General features: G+C 37.8%; 3 protein-coding genes across 3 annotated transcripts in view; 2 read left to right on the top strand and 1 right to left on the bottom strand.

Moving 5' to 3' along the window:
• Positions 1–346: 346 nt before the first annotated feature.
• On the bottom strand, positions 347–4,849 carry LOC116289592 (kelch-like protein 18). The gene is made up of 4 exons (XM_031696538.2): positions 3,666–4,849; positions 2,086–2,357; positions 1,072–1,266; positions 347–964 (listed from the first exon to the last, which is right to left on the bottom strand). Exons 1-4 carry the CDS (start codon positions 4,730–4,732, stop codon positions 729–731), a joined length of 1,770 nt encoding a protein of 589 aa, XP_031552398.2. The 5' UTR covers positions 4,733–4,849; the 3' UTR covers positions 347–728.
• Positions 4,850–4,883: 34 nt separating this feature from the next.
• LOC116289593 (nocturnin) lies at positions 4,884–14,102 on the top strand. Its single transcript, XM_031696539.2, has 6 exons — positions 4,884–5,186; positions 7,820–8,061; positions 10,103–10,424; positions 10,967–11,241; positions 11,417–11,509; positions 12,083–14,102. The coding sequence occupies exons 2-6, from the start codon at positions 7,873–7,875 to the stop codon at positions 12,314–12,316; spliced, it is 1,113 nt and encodes a 370-aa protein (XP_031552399.2). The 5' UTR covers positions 4,884–5,186; positions 7,820–7,872; the 3' UTR covers positions 12,317–14,102.
• LOC116289597 (von Willebrand factor A domain-containing protein 3B) overlaps positions 13,556–26,847 on the top strand; it is a 24,104-nt gene continuing 10,812 nt past the window's right edge. Inside the window, exons 1-23 of the mRNA XM_089039441.1 lie at positions 13,556–13,689; positions 14,816–14,988; positions 15,919–15,991; positions 16,490–16,581; positions 16,740–16,837; positions 16,910–17,222; positions 17,770–17,838; positions 20,343–20,691; positions 20,917–21,020; positions 21,172–21,291; positions 21,501–21,655; positions 21,894–22,032; positions 22,318–22,410; positions 23,356–23,493; positions 23,678–23,805; positions 23,896–23,950; positions 24,140–24,267; positions 24,649–25,013; positions 25,562–25,613; positions 25,860–25,880; positions 25,984–26,116; positions 26,295–26,416; positions 26,588–26,638. Coding sequence (XP_088895567.1) covers positions 14,851–14,988; positions 15,919–15,991; positions 16,490–16,581; positions 16,740–16,837; positions 16,910–17,222; positions 17,770–17,838; positions 20,343–20,691; positions 20,917–21,020; positions 21,172–21,291; positions 21,501–21,655; positions 21,894–22,032; positions 22,318–22,410; positions 23,356–23,493; positions 23,678–23,805; positions 23,896–23,950; positions 24,140–24,267; positions 24,649–25,013; positions 25,562–25,613; positions 25,860–25,880; positions 25,984–26,116; positions 26,295–26,416; positions 26,588–26,638 — 2,936 coding nt within the window. The 5' untranslated portion in view covers positions 13,556–13,689; positions 14,816–14,850. The remainder of the gene's footprint in view (positions 13,690–14,815; positions 14,989–15,918; positions 15,992–16,489; positions 16,582–16,739; positions 16,838–16,909; positions 17,223–17,769; positions 17,839–20,342; positions 20,692–20,916; positions 21,021–21,171; positions 21,292–21,500; positions 21,656–21,893; positions 22,033–22,317; positions 22,411–23,355; positions 23,494–23,677; positions 23,806–23,895; positions 23,951–24,139; positions 24,268–24,648; positions 25,014–25,561; positions 25,614–25,859; positions 25,881–25,983; positions 26,117–26,294; positions 26,417–26,587; positions 26,639–26,847) is intronic.

Here is a 26,847-nt window from a genome sequence, read left to right as displayed (position 1 = left end):
GATAATGACAAAATGACATGATAAAGATTCCCTAGATTACATCGTAATCAAGACTTTAAAAAAACTGTGATTCATTCTGCTCTTGGTTAACCAAAGTAAACTCCTTCTCCTTACTTTCCTTGGTGTTCATAATATTACAAACTAATTCATGACCCTTTGGGTGATATAGTGATTAATTGTCCCCTCAATCCTGGGAAGGTTTAGTTAAAGTCCTGACGCCATACCAAAACCTTGGGGACATTTAATCACTAATTATCCTGAGGTCATGCTATTACTTATAAAAACTATTATAATTATTTAAAGAATCTAATAAGTTTCATCCTAATGTTTGAATGTATAAAAAGGCTGTTTCAGGGTACATTGAACAATGAAGATCTGGTATAAAGATTTAGCTAATGGGAGAATTATTACTATTAAGTTGGAATTTATTGTATAAAAAATAACAGAAATAAACAGACCTTTTTTTTTTCCATTCTGAAAACCAGCATTTTTCCTCGCCATGGGCTAGCAAAGCTGATCAGAATGCATGATATTTTTTTTCTATTTTAATAAAATTCTCAAATTCAGATTGTGTTTTATATTTCCCCAATGAAAGCAATTTATTATAAATTATTCACATTCAAGTACACTTACAAATAGTCCTTATTTATAGGTTTATTGAAAAGTTTCTTTGATGTATTAAGAGAAAAAAAGCAATTCAGTTTTTGATGATGTGACTAGAAATTGAATTAGACTCCTTTAACAACAGCCACGCCTGCCACTGCCTTGCACATTCCCATTGGTCCTGTAACCTTCCATTCACCTATCTTTGGATCAAAATACTCCACAGTGTTACGATAAGACACACCATCATGACCACCAAGAGCATATAACAGGCCAGTCACTACACTTACTCCATGTCCACTACGACATACACTCATTGGTGCTACAAAAGCCCACCTATCCTCGTCTGGGTAGTATCGCTCTGTTTTAAAGAAAATTAACAATTTTTTTAACACAAGCTGTTAGAGGACTTAAAATATGCTGTAAACTATAAATGTTAACAAAATGTGCAGGCATACTATACTGTACCTGAAGTACTCAGGTTAGATGTGCCATCATACCCTCCAGTGGCATACAGGTGCCCATGAAGTGTAGCCACACCCACACCTCCCCTACGTGCCCCCATAGAAGCAACATATGTCCATTCATTTGATTCTGGGTCATAGCGTTCTACTGTTTTGAGATAATTGACTCCATCATGTCCACCAACAGCAAATAAGTAACCTGTGTACCATAAAATAATTAAAATGAGCTAAAATAATATATTAAAATGAAGATATTACCAAATGTCACTGATGAAAGCCAAAATGATTTATACAGGTAATAAAGTATTAAGATTTTGTTGAACGTTCGTTGCGTTTGTCAACTAGTGTTATCTGTGGTATGTATGTAGTGATGACCTGTCAAGCAACTGCTAATAATCTGCCAACCAACAGCTGACCAACAGTTGGGTCAACAGACGTTTTAAGTCATAAGTCTTTCCTGTAGCTCAGTGGTTAGAGCATCCGACTGGTATCTAGAAGGTCATGGGTTTGATTCCTGTCAGGGACTCTGATTTTTTTCCTTTCAGCTAGTGACAAATGATTTATTTTGAATTATTTCTACATTTACTTTGTTAGATAATAGAAAAATTTCATCATATATGTGGCATATTTCTGCTTCTAATTAAAATAATCTCTAAATTCGATATGTTTCCTTGAACCCCCACATTATAATAGCCAGTGGTAAACAAAAGGTCTCTAGCTTTTATTCTTTAAACTATACCTACAAGGAATATAACTCATGGGTCTGGGTTCTATTTTCTCATTTCAACCATGTTAGCAGAGCAGTTATAATGGTTATTGTAATTTGTATTTTATAAAAGAAATAACAAACTTGCTTGCTGTGCTGTGTGGAGTTATAAAGCACTTGGGGATTGGCAGAACGTCGCTGCACATTGTGCGTCTCCTAACACTTCTCTTGTGTTCTGCCAACCCCTGCGTGCTTTATAACTGCACACAGCACATACCCTTGTTTTCTATTTCTTCAACAGCACATTTTTACCTGCTGTAGTTGCACAAGATGCTTTTCCTAAGTCATGTGAATTTAAGACTCCCACAGCTACATGTCTTCTTCTGTTTTTCATAGAAGAAGTATATTTCCATTGATCCAGTTTAGGGTCGTAAACCTCCACAGAGTCAAGCACAGAGATTCCATCGTATCCTCCTACTGCATACAGCAGACCACCTAAGACACCTACAGCTACGTACCTCCGTGGATTGTTCATTGCTGCAACAAACTTCCATTGCTTGGTAGTAAGATCAAAGCATTCCACACTAAATATTTTCAATAGATGAAAAATTAAGAAAAGTATCAGGCAAGCATGAATGTGCAAGCAAATGATATAACAGAAGTGCTTATAATTTTGATTGAAAATTAAATTTTATTTGCATCATGGGATTATTTGTTTAAATATGTTAAGAGGAAATTTTTTTCAATATTAGGCAATATTTTGGTAATGTATTTTTTTTCAGTATTATTCTGTTTTCATTGCCCTATGTACTCCATGTAATTTAGTTTCATGTTTAAATTGATATATAGACCCCCTCGATGAGTTTTTGCTCTTGGGGTTAATATGTGATTAATATGTTTAATTAAAAAATAAATAACAATTATTCGCCAAAGGCGAAGTGATTATCGGCGAATATTTACCGAGACGCTAGTCTTCGAGCAGCGAGGTAAATATTCCCCAATAATCACTGAGTCTGAGGCAAATAATTGTTTTAGTATAAATACACAGTTGATTCTTTCAAAAAAAGAAAAAAAAAGAAGATAAAAGACATTTTTTCCCGGTAACAGCAACAAAGTGGCTGGCCGCCATTTTGGATTATCGCTGAAGGTGATTATCATGTGATAGTGTGAGTTTCTTGACCAATCAGCGTGCGAGATTTTCTATAATCACCTGCTTATTTTTACTAAATAATAATAATTAAAGCAGGTGCTAGAAATAAACATTGAATCTTCATCATGTTCATAAATTTAGCTCGTTAATTAATTATATATACCATGGTTTGATGTTGAAATATTCATGAATTCTTTACCGGTATTTCCAAATAACATTCAGTCATACATCACATAAACAAACTGGCTAATTCAAAGTAATTTTTTAATATTTTAAAAGCCTTGACCATGGTTTTTGCAGTGAAATCAAATAGTGTGGCCTGGATCCAAAGGACAAGTGACAATTTTTGGTGAGTGGAGAAAATTTTATACACAAACAAGAAAGCTATACAAAAGACAACTTTTGAAAAACATGGAACCAAGAATGAATGAAAATTCTTTGCTGTTATGATAATTATGAATCTTAGGAATGTTGATGTGAAGCAGGGGTGGCAAAGTGGTGAGAGACGCGTGTACCTCTCACAATGTGACCTGTGTTTGACTCCCACAGGGGTCATTAACACATATGAGTAGAGTTGCTTGTTGGTTCTCTCTAAGAATTGTGCCTGGAGGGTCTTTTTTAGGTTTTCCATTTTTCTCCCTCCACAAAATTCAACTTACAACAATGAAAAGCCACTCTGTCTGTGGAAATCCAATTTTATTTACTTTATTTAGTCAGACTAGCTCACTATACCAGTACATACCTGTTTAAATAGGCACTTCCATCATGACCACCTACAGCATACACTTTATTATCCAAAACACCAATACCAACACCACTCCGAGATACATTTGTGGGACTCATGAGTTTAACCTTGTTGCTATGAAAGTCATACCTCTCAACAATCTTAACTGAATGCCCAGTCGAGTCCATACCACATATACTGTACACTACCCCAATTGTAGAATGCCGAGGACAAAAATTCTTTTTGTCTGGTTCTGTTCTGTGAGGCAATAAATGGACATTCTTTGCCTCATCTAATAAATTCCTACACTTAATGTCTTGATAAATCAGGTCTTCTTTTTCAACTTGGTCAACAAGAAAGTGAGGAGAAAGAAGTGGAAGTCTTATTTTTACAAGGAGTTCTGACAAATAATCTTTTCTGTTCTGCACATCTTGCTTAACCCAAGAAATTAATGCATTATAAACATCCTCTTCACATTCTACATTTAAGTGTTCACTGGAGAGTAAGACTGCTAAGTCTTCCTTGGGAAGAACTAAGAATTCCTCATTTTGTACAACATCAATAAAGTGTTCATCGATAAATTTCTCAGAGGCTTCTCTCAATCCTGAGCATGAGTGAGCATCTGCAAATGATCTTATTCCCAGGCAGTTTGAGGGATGAAGTTGACGTCGCAGAAAATCTGAACATGCTTGCTGCAGTGTTGAAAGTTGGAAGAGTGAGCAAGCGTACATAATTGCTTGGACGTTGTCCGTCGTGATATCAAGCTTTCCTGTGTAAGCAAAGTCGACGAGACTTTGAACAGCATCGCTGTCAATGTCTTTAAGAGTCACAGTATCTTCAAAACTTTCAGCGAGTCCTCCAGTAAACATAGCTTGGAAGTACGAACTGAATGAAGCTAGGACTAGACGATGTGTTTGTATTCTTTTCTTCCCCACACAGATTATCACATCGCATAGCTGCGCTCGTCGCCTCAAATCGTCCATTACCATCAACGCTTTAATTCCGTGTTTACTACCGGCTTCATACTTAAATATATTTTCGTCTTTTCGAGTTTTTCCTTCGTGTAAGACTCTGTCAAAGTCCATTTGACTTCATCAACTCAGCTAACCCTCGCAACACTACCTGGTAACGAGTCTCCCTTTTCGTCGAGGGTACCATGTCGAGGGTCGAGGGTATACCATGTCGAGGGTCGAGGGTATACCATGTCGAGGGTCGAGGGTATACCATGTCGAGGGTCGAGGGTACACCATGTCAAGTGTTTTCTGAAGCTGAGCACGTATAACAAACAATAATTGGTCCAAATTGAGGAAATTTACGCACAAACTTGAAAGAACATAGTTTGTTTTCTTGTTGTCTTGGAACACGAACAAAGATGGCGACCTAAGTTTGGCTGCGAGATACGGAGGGACTGGGTAATGCACAGATCAGTATTTGCTAGGATGTTTTAGTATGCGGATTTATCCAAAATACGGTTATACCAAGAAGTTTTCAGCTACTTATTAACTGATACAGCTTCCCTGGGAGAATATCTAACATCGGGTACGTATAAATCTCAAGTTACTTCGCAGTAGGTTTTAATATAGTTAGAAAACTCATTCATAATTCATGAAGAAAACACAATAGAAATCATGACCATGAAGGTGATTTTATATCTGATAAAGATTCGTCTTCATTTGCATAAACTTTAACTTGGATTTTCTCTATCAAACTTGGTTCATTTCGTAAAAAAATCGGTACACAATGAGAACAAACATCATAAGTTTTCTAAGCCGTTCAATAATCTCGCAGATCGTGGTTTATCGGGTCTAAAACCACTCGGCTGCGCCTCGTGTTTTATACCCGATAAAACACTCCTGCTCGTTTATTAAACATTACATAGATCAATGTTTCCGCTGAAAATTCTGTTTTAGTCGAAGGTTTCTTAAATGTCGTAATTCCAATTTTTTTCTTACAAACTATTATCGTAGGAACATTCAAGATCGGGGTTTTCTGGAAAAAAACCCGCTTTGTATACACCGCAATACGCTCTTCAATTGTCTATTAAAATGACTACATATTTACACGGGGTGAGCGATTCAAACAACACTGAAAAGCAAACTCCCCTAACTCGCTAAATAAAGCCCAAATACCCAAAGAAACCACACAACGATGTTTAATAACTATCAATCTTTATTGTCGAAGAGTATTCAGTCACGAAAGTACGTTTTCGAGTGAATTTTTGAGTGATATTTGAAACCACTTATAAATCCTAAGATTTCAAACTCAAGGGTCAACACAGGAAACCCAACTACCAGAAAATTTGATTATATCTTTCATTTGATTACTCGAAACTGAATTTTCTTCTGTGCTTCAATAAGATCTATGGGAAACAACAAAGCCTAGCATGATTAGGGAGCATTTTGTGTTGATTAATCCAATGAAAAATCGAATTTCCAAGCTATTCTTGATTTGAAAATTGGAAATTTCATTTTCAATACTGAAAATTGGTATCGTATGATGAAATCAATTTTCGAATAATGAAATTAATAATGAGTTCTAGGTGTTCACGATTGAGGTAGTTTGACTGTAAAGACTTAAGTTACATAGTATTATTAGACTTAATTCACGGGTTCATTGACGTTACTTTGTGCACCTATGCAGGGTGACATGTAACAATTAAAACTACTCAAATGAAATTTCAAATGACATGATGGAGGTAATACCTAAAGGTTTTGTTTCAAAATGAAGTATAAAAAGATTGATTTGTAAAAATCAACAAAATTCAATTGCTATGGTTAACTTAAACTTTCGATAATGATAACAAATCACTTCTCATTTTCTAAAATGGAAAAGCCCAAAATACTTTGGAATTAGTTGGTATGTAATATATACAGTATGAGTGGCCGTGTCGTATCCAATATATAATCATGATGCTTTGCGGCCAACCTGATTATTAGAATTAGAAATCAGGAATTGTACAAGAGTTATTTTAGATTCCTGTTTGAGAAACCAGAAAACTGACTTTTAGGCACTGCCTGGGTATATTGCATAGGCGAAAATACAAGTTTGAAGGAGATGATGCAGGATTTTGGATTTCCGTTTCCCCCCTATTAATCAGAAATCGCATTTCTGTTTTCTGAATCACGAATCGGAAATCACAATCTTGCTGACATACGACAAAGCACCATGTGTAGGGGAGGGATGGCCAATTGAAAATGCTTTTACTTCCAGTATCATTATCTGCTCTCTATCACCCGCCCCCACCCACCCCCCCCCCCCCCCACCCCCAGCCCCTAGTCCGATAGTTGTTGAATTAACTTCCACTAAGACAAACATTGAACCGTGATCCCCTGGGTAGTTATATTACTGTAGAATTGTGCCAAACTGATAAATTCAAACTTAGCTAAAAAGATCTCAGTTGTTCTGTCAATGATTATGGCAAAAAACTGAGCTTAATCGATTCCCTAAATGTGCAAGACGAAATTTGAAAGATTCTCAATGCTGGAGGATTCTTACGAGACGTGGAAAGGTATTTAAAAGAGAGTTATCCTAACCGAAAAGTATAATAACTTTTTCACGTGGTTGGTAATCACGTGACATATATTCCCATCTGGGGAGAATCACGGAATCATAATAATGATACCGGCATATTTTGATTTTTCATTGAATAAAAATTTCAAACTTATGTTGCTGAGAAATGTCCAGACTTTCTATCGTTCATCAGTAAGGACGCAGGCTGTTGTTTTTGTTTGGCGAAAAAATTGAGGAAAATTACCGTCGAGAGTAAATTTTTGTAAACAAACGCAGAAGACAGATGCATGATGAGTACGGCGCTCAAAGCATGCTAGTGAAACATCCTCCTTTGAGCCACCTTAAACTGTTACTTTCTTGGTCTATGACGTCATGTGCAAATGAAGAATAGTTTACCCAGAGTTCTACCAGGAATATTTATAAATTATCCGACAGAACTAAACGCAGTAGTTTATACGTGTATGGTGAGCTCACGTTGAGTTAGAGCCATTTGTGTATCTACAATAATCGCCAGGGGCTCTGTTCTGTGAATAGGACTACTCCTGCAAAAATCAAAAAAGAAAAAAAATTTAGCGAGAAAGAAAAAAAAAAAAGACAAATACTGGGGAGGGTTAGTAATGTCTAGACTAACGGCACTATTAAACTGCTTGTTTTGGTTACAGGAATAGCTTGACCTGGAGCTAAAAGCTGCTAAGAGCCCAAGATATGTCGGCGAATGTTCCCTCGTTGTGGAAGAAGCGTGGCACCACTTATTCCGAAACTCTATTCCGAAATTTCTGTCGTCACTTACAACACATTAGCGGATATTCATACCCGGGCTGCTGATAATCCTCAATGCAAAGAAGAATTTTTGTTCAGGAAAAATGACGGAAGGTCAGAAAGACACAGACTTCTCTTGGAAGAGGTATGGTTAGCCTAACTGAGTTCAGTACACAGTACACTTTTAATCCATATGTGCATGCAATGCAAGCACAGGGAGGAAAGGGGCGTCTCTAGGCAAATGGCTGGAACAACACTTTCCTGAAATGCAAGCCGGAAACAATAAAGACGCCCCCTCCCTCCTGGCACGCACACACATATAATATACATACGATCAGTGCACTTCGGTACGTGTCATATATTACTGATATTGTGTACCTGGCGCTACAATATGATGATTTAGTCTGATGGCTATACATCTTTGGCGCCGAAATTTGGAATCGCAACAACTTCATGCACTAGTCAGTTGAATTTCTCCCCGGACAGCGCGGGGAATGGATGAGCGCCGGAGACCGTAGATTGCATTTAACAGCGTTAATGCATAGGGAGACGGGCAATTTAACACGTTCTTCAAGCGGGCATGTATTGGTGGTTTTAAACCATTCCCAAGAGGATCAAAAGACAAAGACATGGCAGCCATGCTGGTGGACAGGTACGAAAGGACATATAAAATGAAACGTCTTTTGTTAAAATCCACCAGATGATGTAACGTGAATTAACGAAGGACATGGCAGGGGTTGAACATTTTTGCACTGTTTAATAAACGAGCAGGACTGTTTTATCATGTTTTTAAACCGTGGTTTTAGACCCGATATTACACGATCTGCGAGTTTATTGAACTGCTTCAACAACTTAGGTATGATTAGTAAGCCTTTGGTTGAATAAGTCCGACCATATACGTCACTAACATGGACTTTTTTGCAAAGACGTTTGTACATCAATGTCATGCGCAGTGAGGTTTGTACTTACGTCACTGCCATGCGCAGTGAGGCCAAAAAAGGCTTCCACAAGTTGAAGACAACATAGAACATACCCAACTCAAGACAGGGCACTAAACGACCATACCTTGTGGGTCGTCGGTGATCGTACGTGAGACCATGGTTAATAAAGGGGGGACCCTCTATTAACTATGGTGAGACTGACCGTGATGAGGCTCTAAGTCTTCATCTAAACCTGGATGCACCTTTTCTAGCCTTTATCTCAGTGATATGGGGTTTAAAGTACCTGTATGGTCGCTTCTGGTCTCTTCAATAAGCCAGTTCATAGTTTAAGAATCGTTTTCAGTGCGCGTGCAATTTTATCCAAAATTTTCACCTTTTGTCTAAACCTTCTTTTGTTTTTAATTAAACAAAAGATGAGGAATTCGGGATAAGATCGCATGCGCACTGAAAACGATTCTTAAGCTGTGAACAGGCTTAGGCCCCGTCCACACGTATCCGGACATTTTTGAATTTGCAACTTTTTTGTTGCGGTTTGTCCGTTCGTCCACACGTATCCGTCGAATACGGTAGAACGAATCCGCAACTTTTTGAATACGGTCTCCAGAGTGGAAATTTTTTAATACGGTGTGAATCAGGCGTTATATTTTTGAATACGCTGACGTAACAGTGTCTGATCCAGTCTTTTCCGCGCGAGATAGTTAGCGCGAGCTCATGGTCATGCTTAAGTGTGCATGCTCTGTTGACCTAAGATATTGATTTCCGGATACGTGTGGACGAGGCCTTCTTGGTTCAAAGGCTCATTAATTATACCTAAGTTTTTAAATAATTATGGTTCTGCTTTCTATGAACTCATAATGCCAAAATCAGAAGGAAAAAATAGGGGCCTTGATGACCATGATTAATTTTAACATAACCTTACATCGACAGTAATTATTCAACTCCCTGCCCCGTCTTGTGTTTTTTAAAGCGTTCGAAGGCGGTCCACCCTTTATCGTCTTAAACTCAATGCTCCTCATAACAGAGGGAAGTAGAAGCTAAGAATCCAAACGTGGAGCTCTTGTTCGGAAAACTGCGCACTGAACCTACTGAGCTGCGTGCCTTAGATATAGCTTGTCAATAGTAGGACGAGTGGCACCCTAACCCTGTCGGCCCGCCAAGGAACTTTTTACTTAGCTAGATAAACTGCTCTCCTTTCCTTTCTTTTATTTCGTTTATGATTTATTTCATGTTTTTTACACCCAAAAGCTTAAGTGGCTTGATGGCGATATTCTGTGCCTTCAAGAGATAGACTCTAGCTACTACAACACTCTCCAAAACGCACTATCGTCCATGGGGTACAGCGGATTCTTCTCAGAGAAAACACAGCAAACCCATGAGGGTGTGGCAATCTTTTCAAGGTCTAATCGATTCAAAATCGTGTCGTCTCAGACGATAGAACTGAGTCAACTTATCGAAGATCTTCTTAATGATGAAGTCAAGGAGGAGCTAAATGGGGTTTACAGGACTGGGCATGTGTTGGCAATGGCGCGTATCAACTCGTTGAATGAAGACTACAGCATTGTGATAGGTATGTAAGTGGAAACGTTAACTATAGCCTATTTTGAATTGAATTCCCCATCGGTGGATGTACAGTTTTTGTATGAATGGAGTCGTATACATAACAAGATGTAACGTGAAACTTTAATGGATTCCAAATTCAAGTTCATTGAATGGGTACTACATACTATAAGTTTGATCTGTCCGCACTGTATGTTTTTCTCACCATAACACCTCATGCAACAACTTAACTCTTCAACACTGTATCATATAAATGCGCAAATGTTTTAGAAGCTTTGTCTACCAATTTAGTGGAAAATGTACGAAGTATCTTTCCCCTTCATTCTAATGACATTTGCAGACAAATTTATTCAGGCGTTTATAAAGATATCGAGATGAGAATATTTATAAAGATATCGGTTGTGGCAAAATCTTGGCCACTGAATCTGACTCATTCAGATGCAAACTGGCTTGATTTGTTTCGCCCAGTATTGTTCAGCGCTGGTAGGCTTTTTATAGCCGGGTAGACTTGTATTGGTCCTAGTTTATACATATTAATTTCTTTTGTCTTAGGAAACGTGCATACTCAGTGGCAAGAATGGCGCTATCCTGTCCACATTACCTTACAGATAGCTGTTGCTGTGCAGGCACTTGAAAGATTTTCTGTTTCACTCCAAGCGACTAATGGCTTACACGTTCCTTATATTCTTTGCGGAGACTTGAATGTCGAGCCTCATTATCCCTTTTACAAGCTTCTATCAACGGGCACACTTGACACAAAAGATATAAATAACTTAGCGTCTTATGATTATGTCAATCAATACCCTGGTACGACGTTACCCGATAAGGTTAGTACGCATGGTGCAAAAGGCAGCATTTGCTCCACCTCTAAACCTAAACCTGCAGAAAAACACCTTTCTCCTCAGGAAAAGAAGGGGGGGGGGGGGGGGGGGGGGGGGGAGAGAACGAGAGAGACCGGTGGTCGACTTATACGTTTAAGTAATTCAATTTTTTTGTTTTAAGCTCCCTCAAAGTGAATACCATTTACTAGACGTGCTTCGTAAAAATTTTCTTGGCTCCTTAACACCACTTCAGAGTGCCTACAAACAAGTACAAGTAAGCTTATACAACGTCACTTTTTAAATTGTAATACAAAGTTTTAGAAATAGTATATAGGAATTTAATTTCCATAGTTTAGAAGTGGAAGCTTTTTAGACTACAAACCTTGCAACTTGTCATATATAGGCTCCTGTGAAGCGATGAGAAAACCATAATCAAATTTTGGGTTTTTCATTATTTATGGTAAAAAAATGTAATGTCGAAAGCAGACTGAGAAAGGAGCCTGAAGGCTGTTCTCCAATCAACACCCGTTTCTTTGTGCTTCTTTGTGCTTCTTTTAATGCAGCATGGCAACTTTCACCCATACCATCGCGACCAGTTTGTTACCTGAAAAACTAAGAAAGCTTAAAGCTTCAAACAACGAGAATATGTTTGATGTCTTTGAATTAAGAACTTTACGTGAATATATTGATCCAAGTACATTTTGGTAGATTAAAGTTAAATATACAGACCGATTCCGAAAGTCGGTCCCAGTTCGCTCTCTGTAGAATTGCTTTTCACTCCCCAAGCACGAAGGAGCGAAATCTACGACCTATGAACAGAAGAAATAAAGTATACTTTTAATTTCAGGGTGTAGAGCCTTCGTATACATGTGTACCACACCTTGTAAGACAAGGGATGACCCTAGACTACATTTGGTTTCAACCAAAGGCCATTAAAGCTGTAGCAGTTCAGGATGTTCCTGAAAAATCCACCATAGACCCACCGGGCGCTATACCTAGTGAACACTATCCATCTGATCACGTGTCACTTAAAGCATGGCTGAGATTGGTGGATTTTGAAACTTTGGACAAGCTGACATAGTCTTTTCTAAAATCTGCTCTGCATGAATTGCATCAAATGCAGGCTTGAAATCAGTAACATATTTTAAAAGAATGGTTGTCTGTAAATATCGGCTACATAGCGTGCAGATTTAAAAAATTGCAATCTCTTAAAAATTGGTCAAAATGAAGATTTTGTAGAGGTATTTACGAAAAACTGATTCTGGCTTCGCGCTCAATCAATGTTGGGAAGCCGTACGGCGATCTTTTAATTTTACGAGCCCAAAATTGAGGGGGGATCGGGAAAATTTTGGTAGGAAAGAGGGGGGATGGGCAAATTTTTATCAGAAAAATGGGGGGATGCACAATTGTTGGAAGAAGCTACAAGCCTTGCTTCGGGTGGATTGTATTTTTTTGCATGACATTAAGGGGGTGTTAAGAATTATTCTGGACATTTCAAATTTTCACCTGCCCCCCAATCCCCCACCACCCTCTGCCATACATTATGAACGCAGCCTAAAATGGGAGCTGTGACTCACCTTTGGGCTGGGAAAATGGAGTTTTGAGCAAACAAAGGCTGGGACTATGGGGTTTGGTCAAAATGGGCTGCTGGGAAATGGGATTAGGCCGGTGACACTATTCAGAACCCTCAAATGTTAGTCTAATATGTCTCTTATCTACTTGGGGATTCATGCAAAGGGTTGATGGATACCCATGATATGACTGTGCACGACGCAAAGAAAAAATATCATGATAACGGTTATTTTGATTTCTTGGTTTTTAGCGATTTTGAATTTTTAACATTGTTTGACTAGTTTTCCTCCTTTTTGACTTTCTACGATCTAAGTTTATCAGGTCATCTTTCACATGACAAAATATAACGAATTCGACCGCTATGGTAACTTTTTACTCAGCAAAACCAAGATTTGGCATAATTTTAGTTTTTGCAGCACCGAACGGTTTTTATAGCCAGTTCATAATTTAAGAATCGCTTCCAGTGCGCATGCGATTTTATCCCGAATTTCTCACTTCCTTTTGTTTAATTAACGACAAAAGAAGGTTTAAACAAAAGAAGATGAGGAATCGGGATAAAATTGCATGCGCACTAACCGAAAACGATTCTTAAAGTATGAACTGGCTTTTCTGTGTTTGGGCTACCTGTGTTCATTATGGAACATGTGACGTCAACTCGGTAACTGATTGGCTGAGTCCTAAAGCTTCGCTAGCAACCGGGCGAAATACAAAAACAGTAGAGAAAAGTCTTGGTCGATCAAAACTTTTGACTTAACTCTTACTTTATATCTAAACCAAGCTACTGAATTGTCACATTAATGGAGCATTTATTAATAGGATTTCTTTTTGGCTCTTACCATGCACAAAAATTTCAGGAATACTGGTGGTATTGATGAGGATCAGGTGAGTTTACTCGTAAGAGTGACACTGGAGTCCTTTCTTGTTATTACTTAGATAAGCTGAACTAATTAAGACTTAAAAGAATCTATTGTAGCCTGTGTTTACTAGAATAATGATCTTTGTTGCACAAGACAGTTATTTGAAGATGTAAACTGTTGATCTGGAAGTCAATTTGTCCTAAACACAAATAGTGGATGCTTGGTGAGCGCTAACTGCAATCCTTTGATTCATGTGTTGATAGTCAATGAATATTTGTTTTATCGAGTAGATTTACAGTAAACTGTTTAGTAATTTTAAATAAAACTGTCTGTCTACTGTATCCGTCTACCAATCATTGCATGTTAGGCGATCAAGGTTTTATTTTTGCATTTGTAAGTCTCAGGATTAGTGTTCCGATAATAAATCTCTGCCTCTAATCATTGCGTGTTAGGCGATAAAGGTTTAATTTGTGCCATTATTTGGAGCATTTAATGCAAAGAGTGGGTGTTTAATACTGAGCTCAGAGTTTCCTGGTATTGAATATATTGCCTAAGATGTTATCATAATAAAAGCAAAATTTCTAAATTTAATATAATACTGAATTGAAAGCTGTTTTGGTGATCAATAATATGTTATAAATTTTGCTTTCTGTTTGTTTTGGGGCATGTGGTTTATCAAAGCACACAGCATGTATGGGATTTCATCAAGATTATGGCTATTTTGGCTACATGGAGTTATATGGGGAACTTAGCTGGGGATTGGCAGAACACTTGAGGAATTTTGAGAGGCACAGTTGGCCACACACTTTTCTCATTTTCTGCCAATCTGTGCAATCTTTATAACTGCACACATCAGTGCAAGTATGCATGTGTTTGTTTTAATTTGCTTATGTAGTTGTAAAGAAAGAAATATTTAGAAACAGGGCTAATTCTAATTGCAACAGTTATGATTGTAGATCACTCATACTGGAAATATTGGTTATATTTTTAAAATATGTCTTAGTCTATATGCATGTTTCAAAGCTAATATAAAAATGATGACTGCTTTTCTAGATCTAACACTTCTCTCAAAAAATGACATGTTCTTTATTGATCATGTAGTAATATGGCTTTCATAAAATCAGCTTCATTGACTTGATGTTGTTTTACAGGTCTAGTATCCAATAGCAACATCCAAAGCAACAAAATGAATGGTTATACTAAAGATAGCAAAGAGTTAAGTTCAAGCAATATCCCAAGCAAGAGTCAGCGCCTGAACTCTCCTAATACAAGCCAATGGGAGCTTGACGTTAGAATGATGATGTCCACAAATCAGTGGCTAAAGGTATCTGGAAATTATAAATTATATGCTCATCATCTAAGTGTGACAGAGTCAAAAGACACTATTTTGGACAGTAATTATTTAGTCATAAATCTATATTTTTAATTAGGAATGCCTCGTGTACACATAGGAATGTAATTCTTTAGTTAACTGTTTGCGTGGAAAATGCGTAAGCAAGAAATAATTTCCGTACGTAATTACATTACAGTGAGTCATGCCTAGGTTTGGCGCTTGTTTACGTAAGTTCGTGTTTGGGACATCCTGTTTGCGCCTAGGGCGTGCAACATTGCATAGGATGTGTAAGGTCTTAAGAATGCAGGTTTTTCCATAAAAATAGGCCCAAACTAAGCTTAAATCAGTGTAGTAAAAGTTCTTGAAGACGTTGCACATATCAAGACAAGGAATTCTCTACGATGTAAAGAGATATCCTGTAATCTCGTTCCCGTTTTTTTTTCATGTATTGTAAAGTTGTGTGAATTTTTCAATAAATTCTTTTGTCAAAACCACTTGCAATCTGATTCATAGCTGAGCGCCTTGCCGCCGGTTACATAAGGAACTGAACTGCATAAAAAGCCAAATTTCTCTGAGTCTGCCTATACCATGCATCCTTGCTCATCTATGATGTCTAATTATATAAAACACAGAAAAGAGCACCTCGATATTAGTAAGAGGGCAAAGGTTTAGCTCAAAATAGCTTGCCCACCAGAGCATGTTTTCCATTCAATTCCTTATAATGAGATAATCATTTTTTATATTCAACTGTTCATTTCATTAAGGGGGTGGGGTCATGTGACCTGTTATTGCAAAATGCCTTTTGCATAAAATGAATTTTATTGTATTTTAGATATTTTGTTGAACCACAGTGCATGATATTTAATGCACACTCCTCAGTGACATTGAACTCTGACCTTATTTTATGCAATACATTGATAGGTTCATGGATTAAAAAAACGCAAGCTAGATATGACACAGATACTACCTTCCATTGGATTTAGACATTCTGATGGTAAGAACTCACCTAGGACTAATGAATACATAATTAGTACTAATGTGACAACTTGTCAAGTTGAACATGATGAGGGATTAAAAGATATATAAGTTATTTACTGGCCAGGAGGTCCGGATAGGGAAAAACTGTGCCCAAAATCTTGAATATATGGACCAAGGCCGTCCCTATCCAGACCGACTATAGGAAAATAAATAACTTTTTTCCCCCGTATTTTTTTTCTTCTTGTTTTTGTAATTGTTTTGTTTTGTTGTTAAGCGGCAAAGGATACCGGACTGCGTGCGTGGGCAGATACTGACAAAATACTGCCTGCTCAAATAGGCAATCAGAAAGCACAATTTTTTAGGATACCTGACTGGAAAATAATAATATGTGTTTTAAAATCCCAGTCTACTGCTGATATGTAATAAGTTGAACGTGACGAGAGACTAATAGATGTAGTATTAATCCCAGTCTACTGCTTATATGTATTGATGATGTTTCTTGTCTTCTCTTAAGACTATGTACAACCACTGCAAAAGCCAGTTCGTGCCAGATATTGCAAAGGTCTCTTCACACAAGTGCCTTATAGAGATGGCTCTGTATATAACGTGAGTTTCATAGTACATACATCTCATACAGTCACCTTATTATTAATAATGATAATTAAATATTTACATATAATTATGTCTTCAAATTATGGTACCCTTGTAAAAAACTGGTTCTTTAGTTCATGACTTTATGAAAATGTCCTTTTTTGTACTGTCAGGTTATTGCAAGCAAAGAGAAATTACAGTCAATAGAGAAGCAATTGAAGCAGCTGATCAATCTATACAAGAGAAGACTAGAGTGGCTCACTACAGAAAGGTTTGTATTTCAGCAGGGTGTTACCTGATGTAACATGTACTGTAGTACTTAATTTTCTATTTTTTGAATCAGTCGTAGAGTATTTGGTGTAATTGAGGAGCGCAGCATTACCATAGTCCTTGATGTAGATGTTGCATCAGACACCCAGTTTGACATCTATCGACATGCACTGATACAAGTCCTCAAGGAGCAAGTCATGTTTATAGCTAAAATAAACCTTATAAGATGTGCTGCTGACATACATATCTGGCAGGACCATGCTGTTTGTGTTACTCTGGACAGCATGGAAGATGCTCTTAACTGGATTTGGAAACTAGAAAAAATTGTACCGAGGTCAACCACCTGTACAGTGGAAGCATTGACTAAGGCTATTAGTGATCAACAGGTACATTATTTAATAAATTATCTACTACACTAACGTGACACTAACATGAATTGTATTGAAGCATGAAAACATTGTGCCAGACAGTAAAACCACAATAACTGGACGAAAACATTCACTGGCATCCTGAGTTTTTGAACATTCACATGTACTCTGTTCAAATATTTTGTATGGGATGTTGAATTCTTGAGTGTGTGCTGTAATTAACTCCTTCAAAATCGTCATTTTGGTCCTTGAATATTCCTTGAAAACTCCTTGAATATTTTCATGAAATTTTGCACTGTAGACTCAGTCTCCAGCCCTCAGGGTTTCTTGAACCTTACATGATGATAATCATTTCAATTAAGCAAAAGGTTTAAAGTATCTGACATTTGTAATGTCTTAATTTGAAGTTCAACTGCTCTCAGTGGGCTGTGATATATAGTGCACACTTGACCTTTTCCAGTGCTCTATTTGATATATTGTGTTAAAGAGAAATCAAAACAAGCAGCTACATGTACTGTTATTCACTTGTAATTCACCTAATGTTTCCGTGTTTACTATTTGACAGATTGAAGCTGTAAATTTATTTACTGAAGGAAATGCTTCTGATGGTTCTTTTGAATTACTTAAAAGAAAGGTAATAACTGAAAGATGAAGAAGACAATAATAGAGCTGATAATGATGAGGGTGGAATTAATGATAGTGAGGATGATGATGATGATAATGCTGATGATGAATGTAATGATGATGAGGGTGGTATTAATGATAGTGAGGATTATGACGATAATGCTGATGATGAATGTAATGATGACGAGGGTGGTATTAATGATGGTGAGGATGATGACGATAATGCTAATACTGAATGCAACAATGATGAGGGTGGTATTAATGATGGTGAGGATGATGATGACGATAATGCTGATGCTGAATGTAATGATGATGAGGGTGGAATTAATGATGGTGAGGATGATGATGATGATAATGCTGATGCTGAATGTAATGATGATGAGGGTGGAATTAATGATAGTGAGGATGATGATGATGATAATGCTGATGCTGAATGTAATGATGCTGAGGGTGGTATTAATGATAGTGAGGATGATGATGATGATAATGCTGATGCTGAATGCAATGATGATGAGGGTGGAATTAATGATAGTGAGGATGATGATGATGATAATGCTGATGCTGAATGTAATGATGATGAGGGTGGTATTAATGATAGTGAGGATGATGATGATGATTATGCTGATGCTGAATGTAATGATGATGAGGGTGGTATTAATGATAGTGAGGATGATGATGATGATGATAATGCTGATGCTGAATGCAATGATGATGAGGGTGGTATTAATGATGGTGAGGATGATGATGATGATAATGCTGATGCTGAATGCAATGATGATGAGGGTGGTATTAATGATAGTGAGGATGATGATGATGATAATGCTGATGCTGAATGTAATGATGATGAGGGTGGTATTAATGATAGTGAGGATGATGATGATGATTATGCTGATGCTGAATGTAATGATGATGAGGGTGGAATTAATGATAGTGAGGATGATGATGATGATAATGCTGATGATGAATGCAATGATGATGAGGGTGGTATTAATGATAGTGAGGATGATGATGATGATAATGCTGATGCTGAATGCAATGATGATGAGGGTGGAATTAATGATGGTGAGGATGATGATGATGATAATGCTGATGCTGAATGCAATGATGATGAGGGTGGAATTAATGATAGTGAGGATGATGATGATGATAATGCTGATGCTGAATGTAATGATGATGAGGGTGGTATTAATGATAGTGGGGATGATGATGATGATAATGCTGATGCTGAATGTAATGATGATGAGGGTGGTATTAATGATAGTGGGGATGATGATGATGATAATGCTGATGATGAATGTAATGATGATGAGGGTGGTATTAATGATAGTGAGGATGATGATAATGCTGATGCTGAATGCAATGATGATGAGGGTGGTATTAATGATAGTGAGGATGATGATGATAATGCTGATGCTGAATGCAATGATGATGAGGGTGGTATTAATGATGGTGAGGATGATGATGATGATAATGCTGATGCTGAATGTAATGATGATGAGGGTGGAATTAATGATGGTGAGGATGATGATGATGATAATGCTGATGCTGAATGTAATGATGATGAGGGTGGTATTAATGATAGTGAGGATGATGATGATGATAATGCTGATGCTGAATGCAATGATGATGAGGGTGGAATTAATGATAGTGAGGATGATGATGATGATAATGCTGATGCTGAATGTAATGATGATGAGGGTGGAATTAATGATAGTGAGGATGATGATGATGATAATGCTGATGATGAATGTAATGATGATGAGGGTGGTATTAATGATAGTGAGGATGATGATGATGATAATGCTGATGCTGAATGCAATGATGATGAGCGTGGTATTAATGATAGTGAGGATGATGATGATGATAATGCTGATGATGAATGTAATGATGATGAGGGTGGTATTAATGATAGTGAGGATGATGATGATGATAATGCTGATGATGAATGCAATGATGATGAGGGTGGTATTAATGATAGTGAGGATGATGATGATGATAATGCTGATGCTGAATGTAATGATGATGAGGGTGGTATTAATGATGGTGAGGATGATGATGATGATAATGCTGATTATGAATGTAATGATGATGAGGGTGGTATTAATGATAGTGAGGATGATGATGATGATAATGCTGATGATGAATGCAATGATGATGAGGGTGGTATTAATGATAGTGATGATGATGATGATGATAATGCTGATGATGAATGTAATGATGATGAGGGTGGAATTAATGATGATGAGGATGATGATGATGATAATGCTGATGATGAATGTAATGATGATGAGGGTGGTATTAATGATAGTGGGGATGATGATGATGATAATGCTGATGCTGAATGGAATGATGATGAGGGTGACCCAGTATTAATGATGGTGATGATGGTGTCCTGTCAATGGTGATGGTGGTAATAATGATTGTGATAAAAGTCGATTATAATAATAATTGAGATGATGATCTCGATAATATAACAACCATAATGGTAGTAATAATGATTGATTGTGTTATCAGATTCAAGGGAGTAGAGTACCAGTCCACATCGTGTCCTTCAACTGCAACACCCCTTCAACTATCTCGTACTTTAAAGAAATCGCAAAAGACGCCGGTGGTAGATTTCATGCGTTTTCTGTATCAGACGAGTATGATGATACCCTGGCAAATATCCAGAACACTATGGATCATGATGTGGGTGATACTCCCAGTGGGCGTGGCCGGGGTGATGGTATGCCCTCCATTAAGCTAGGTGTAGGAGTACGTGAAGATGTGATTACTTTGTGGCAAGAGTTGGATGAAGCAAGAAACACGCTAGCTGAGATTCAGGCTTTACAAATCGAGTTGTCTGATCCAAAGGCTACTCCAGGTAAGGACCTATATAATTTTACACGTATAATAATATATATATATATACACACACATTCAGTAGTTTCATGTAATAAGTTCATCATCAAGTAGTTCAATCAGTTGTCGTGTTTTAGGCGAAACTATTTTAACGAAAGTTATAAAAACATTTGCCCAAAACAAATTACACATGCAATTTCCATGGTATAATCTCAAGGTCTGAAAAGGTAAAGTTTAGTTTCTTTAGTTTCGACAGGTCCTCTTCCTCCTCAAGACACAAGGAATGAAGAAACGGAAACAAGAGTTAGTAGGAGGAGTGAACTGTACATGAGCTCCAAGGAATGGCTCAAGGTAGGTACCTTATGACAGAAATGCAGATAAAGCACAGTATTGTTAATGGTTTTCATATGGAGTATCAATAGAGTAGTGATTAAACAATCAATTAATCAAATCAGCTAATTCTCAAACGTTTCTGATTCCTTATTTTCTTGTGTCATCTCAGCATCATGGGCTCAAAAACCGTAAATTAGGTTTCTATGACCTTCTACAAACCCTCGCTTTCAAGCACTGTGATGGTGTAGTTGATATTCAGCGTCCACCAGATGTAAATGGCACAGATGCGGTGAGTATAGCATACACCCAAAAAACGATAGATCAACTGGTAGAGCACAAGTTCCCTTTTATATGATTCTGACAGGCTACATTAGTGGGTTGTTCCCACTCTCGTCTTCTTCTAAAATTGTTACCTTGAATGCATCTATCAAGAACTGGACATGTCTTATTTAGTCGGCTCGTCTAGTTTTCATATTCTTTTGAATGTTTTTTCCCCAGATTGTCCGTCCTAAGTTGATCAACGCACGTTATTGTGATAAATTTGCTCACGTTCGCTGGAAAGACGGCACGATCATGCACGTACATGTCAGCGGTCCTGTACATCGCAACTATGAACAGAGAATGCTTTCTAGTCTGGATTCCTACAGGAAAAGGTTTGTCTGTCTTACCTAACGGCACTGTTTTCCATCCAAACCAGGCGATGCTAGAGGGTTTTTAGCTACTGCAAATCAAAATAATCATCAACTCTGATTGTGTAAACTTTCATTGACGCGTAACGATGTTGGCAAAATGTGGGGATTCCCATTGAAGATTTGGATTTCCCACCAAATTAAACTTATAGCTGTTTCCGTATAATTTGCCTGTTTCACTAATCATTTTACTGATTCACAGAATCGAATGGCTCCAACAAGGCAGCCGAGAGCTGTTCGGTACGATCATTGAAGATCAGGTGACAATTCTCATCGATACCTCGGCGTCCATGGCTTCTCGTTTGTTTCTGGTGAAGGACAAGCTTTATCGTCTAATGCAGGTATGTAGAGAGGTAAACCTTGTTTGCTCAATGCTTTATCTAACAGTAACCTAAATGGTATTCTTTTCCTCTTTCCATTGTCACCAAACAATATCCCTAAATATCCCTACGTATACTGTACGCGTTACTGATAAAGAAAGTAATAATAATCGAGGGAAAGACGTGGTTTGGAAAGAAATCCCGCTATGTCTGGGTTTGAGGTTCAGGCATGCCATTAGGTCTTGGTCACCTGTCTCCATACCTTTTGCGTGCATAGGTAATAATGATTATATTTTGTTTACACAGGAACAACTTCGTCATAAGGTGAAATTTAACCTGATGAAGTTTGACAGTCGAGTCCAGGCTTGGCGTGATAGACTTGTGGACTGCAATACTCACGTAAGATCTTATTTTTGTATTGCACTATATGTACATTAGATGCATTTACTCAGGTTTATCCTCATTTCATCATCAGAGAAATGAAGGACTTTTGAAGTATTGTTTTATTATGGACTGATCGATCTTAATGTTCACAATTTTGTTACATTTGTAATCCATGGGCGTACTCGCCTGAATCAAAATCCCGCCTTGTTCTGGAAGTCCCTTTCTGCAAGTCTATTACATTTAAATCATCTTATTTCAATCGTATAGTCGACTGTTTCTGGAACGCCATTTGTAAAACAGCCTCTCCTATTTTTTTATTCAGCTTTTCTTCATTTAAATTGTTTCTAAGGCTGAAATACTGCGATCTCCTTAACAGCGTATTTGATATCGATTTGCCTTGCACGTGGCTTGCACGTGGTCACTAGTGTCCGTGCCACAGATAATAGTATATTTACTTATTTTGTTTTATTTTATTGTATAGTAATGAGTATCCTCAAGGGAAGTGCCTTGCACGGGACTTAGATTCCCGTTCGCGCTCTCCTAGCCTCCTCCGCAGGCTTCTCTGTAGCTTTCTCTAGCTAATTTCTCTAGCTATTATTGAGCCGGAGTCTGGGAACGAAGAAGCAAAAAACTAGCACTCTCGGTTTTCGCTTGAAAAGGAAGCCCGCTCGCTAGAGAGATATAGTATGTGAGAGTTTATAGAGTTGCATGCGGAGGAGGCTAGCGCTCTCCCTATTGGGTAGTCTTTTACATTTATTTTTCTAATTATGTACACATGTACCTTAGTTATAGCTTTACTCAATAAAGTTGTTTAAAAAAATCTTATAAACAAAAGATAAAAGAAGTCACAACTTCCAATACAAAGCTGGACTTATCTGTCAAACATTTAGTCAGTATATCGTAATTAGTATGTTTGTTGTGGATTGAAATAACCCCATTGGTTTATGTCCTGTGTTTCAGAATCTAGACAACGCTTGGCAATGGGTGAAAGGGCTAAGTACAGGAGGATCAACGAACACACTGGCTGCCCTGAAACAAGCTTTGAATGATCCGCAATGCCGTGCAATCTATCTTCTCACTGATGGACGGCCAGATCAGGTAATCTATTGGGTAATATATGACTCATGCCTTCTGATTGGCTAACACAGATATGAAACCAATATCAAACCCAGACGCTGAAGCTTCCAGTGTCTCCCCTTGATTGTGAACAAAGTAGCTCCACTTTTCTATTGTACAAATACTTGATTATACAGACTAATAAACTAATCTTGTCCTTTCCCAGCCCCCTTCATCGATACACGCCCAAATACATCTTCTCGACCCAGTTCCCATTCACACTATCTCGTTTAACTGTGCTGATACCGAGGCTAATGAGTTCCTCTGTCAGTTGTCTGTTGCCACGAACGCCAGGTATTTAGTTTACGACTTATTGATTGTTGTTGTTGTCGTTGCATGCTTTGTCTATTCCACTGTATCTTATACTTACATGTCTGTCTTCAGGTTTCATTACTTTTCTGAGGATGGTTACGACATCAATGGGCCCAAACCATTCGAGGTAAACACGTAACAACATCTAGCAAAAATATGAACAATAAGACACACATAAGAAGTGAACACTAGAAAGTATACTGAAGTGACTAATGTAACCAACTGATGTAGAGAGTACAAGATACCAATATAGGGACACCATAAGTAGTGATAAGAACATGTCAGTAGCTTATAGATGGTTTTCATTTTCTCTCAGAGCGAAGATCTTCGTTTATTACGAGAAGAAATTGAGAAAGGCCTCAGTGATTTAAAGAAAGTAGCCATGATAAGAAACGAATGTGCGCAGCTCGACTGGTACGGCTCTAACACTGGACGGTGCTCCAAGTATGTTATGCATATTGAACAATTATAAGTAGTATTGAAGGATGATGATGATGCATGATGATAATGATGTATGATGGTGATGATATGCTAAACATGATGATGTATATGCTAACCATGATGACGTTTAATGTATATTATAATATATGATGACGACATATATAAGTATGTTTTCGATGGTGACGTATGATGATGATGATGATGATGATGATGATGACAAAGATGATTATAGAAACGATAAAGATACTGTTAAAGATGTTGGGAATAATGATGTGATGTTTTTGTTCAATGCCGCTTGTCTTACAAATACAGCAGTAAACGTTCGGGTCGATCTCATATAACATATTAATTTCCAACTTATTGACATTCTTTTATGAATTCAAGGAGCCACCCAAGGTCTGTCAGTGGTCCTCAACGTCCAACGTCGGCACATCACCTGACTCCCTCTCCTCCTAACAGCATACGTCCTTCAAGCGTGCGCAACCGACCTACCAGTGCGCGCTCGCTTCCAGCACGTACTGGCATCTCCCACAGCAGTTTTAAAGACTACATTGTCAGCACTGCAACTAAAGACATCCCTACACGTAGATCTTCCACCGGAAGGACCCTGATTGCATCCGAGACGCGTTCTAGTCAACTACGACTTAACTTGATGAAGAAAACTAGCAATGATTGGATGTTGTCTGAAACTCGAGAGTATCTGACGAAGAGACCAGAGGACTTGAAAAGGAACAAGCGCAAAACTAAAGGTAGGCAAACACGAGATTTAACTCATGCGGATTAATAGGTATTTCCATATTTGATAGAGCAGCCTTTCTATACTAAAGAAAGGTTTAAGAGCCATCGTTTTGTTAATGTATTGAGTGTAGGGGGTTATTTGTTGGTATTGGCAGAAGGTGGTGAAGGTTAAAAATCCAAACATTAACTAACAATAATCCGCCAAATATCGGGGAACATTTACGCGAGACGCGAATAATTGTTTTAGTATTTTTAGTATATTGTTCTAGTACAAGTAAATTTAATAAATAACGGAGAGAGTTTTTTCCCCAATTTTATCTCTGCAAGCGACACAAATCGACAAACGAGCGAGCGCGTGCGCGTTATATGTATGTGAAATTGTGACCAACGAGCGGGCCGGATTTATTATATTCATTGGCGTAAAAATACTTGAATACGCGGTATCACACTTGAATCACTCTCTACATCAATACTGATTACACTTAGTTTGTCACTAAAAAATAATTTCGTTGGTATCGAGAAAGATTTAGTTATTATATTTACTCCAATCCTTTACCAGGGAAAACAAGAAAACGAAAACCAGGAAGCCCAAAAGAGGAAGAAGAAGAAGAGTAAGTTATTGTTATAATCAGCTGTAGATTGTTTTGTTATGTAGCAGCAGTACGCGTGCTCTGATTGGTCGAGAACTGTGCTTCATTAGTGAACGGATCACGGTTGCTGACGCTTATCCACGCGCACGTAGCAAACTTTACAAAGAATTGCTAGGAAACATTTAAGAAGTTAAGCTGGACGGAATTGTTTTAATATTTTGGTATTACATCGTATTTTTCAACATTTATTTTTGTTCTTTTCCACAGTTATGACATGTCCGTAAAAAAGTAAGTAAAACTGTTCTTCTTGATATCAAGATATCCAATCCTTTGGTGGTCCAAAGTTGCTTGCCGCGTACGCTTGATTCATGTTCTGTTCTATTCCTTGTAGATGGTTAAAGAAGCATGGTCTGGTCGCCCGTAAACTGACAATACTGGATGCTCTCTCTCCTACCCTTATTCCTCATACTACTAAATATGTACCAATACTTGACAAACATATCTTGTCTAAAGTCTTCGATCAGGTATTGCTACTGATTTATCCTGTAAAGTTCTTTTATATTGATGCTCAAATAGCTTTTGTCTTGGGGGTACATCGAGGTTCTTCCTTTGCACCACATTTATCAATGACATTGGAAATAACTGTTATAGTACTTACTCGTATATTGATCCATAAAGATATTTTGTCTTGGTGTACCTCAGGTTCTGCCTTTGGCCCACACTTCAGGCAGTAATCGTGGCGAAGTTCAGCTTGTCAATCCACAAGGGGTTAATCTAAAGGCTTATGAAACCAAGTTGGAAGAAGCTATCGGACTTTACACAAGGTAAGAAAAGATTTTATTCATGTGTAATAGTGCCCCAAGGTGCCCCCCCCCCCCCCCCCCCAACCCCTCTCCCAGGTGCAGGCAAACGCCTCCCTCTACCAAATCGTTGAAATGAAATAAGATCCGGCAACTAAAGAACTTGTCTTACATTGCTTCTCTTAATTGTTATAGGAAGTTGGACGAGTTGGTATATTTCGGTCTAAGTGACCAAGAAAGAGTCAAGTAAGTTACTAAATAAGCAAATCGTGTGTCAATCAATTTGCGCGCTAGACCATAATAGCTACTAGAACTGTTAATTAAAGGCATTGTGGCCTCATGACGATAGCATAAGTCGCGCATGTGACATTCAAGGTTTGCGTTCTCAAAAATAGGAAAGAATGTACTGCACGAGTTCTATTGAGAATTGCAATCTTGAAAAAAAACCCACACTC

The sequence above is a fragment of the Actinia tenebrosa genome, unplaced genomic scaffold (genome assembly GCF_029948245.1).
Source record: "Actinia tenebrosa isolate PJP-AT-01 unplaced genomic scaffold, QUT_ActTen_1.0 PGA_scaffold6__47_contigs__length_16458017, whole genome shotgun sequence".
In the NCBI taxonomy this organism is placed as follows: domain Eukaryota; kingdom Metazoa; phylum Cnidaria; class Anthozoa; order Actiniaria; family Actiniidae; genus Actinia; species Actinia tenebrosa.
Note: the sequence above shows the minus strand (reverse complement) of the source record. Positions and strands in the feature narration are given on the sequence as shown.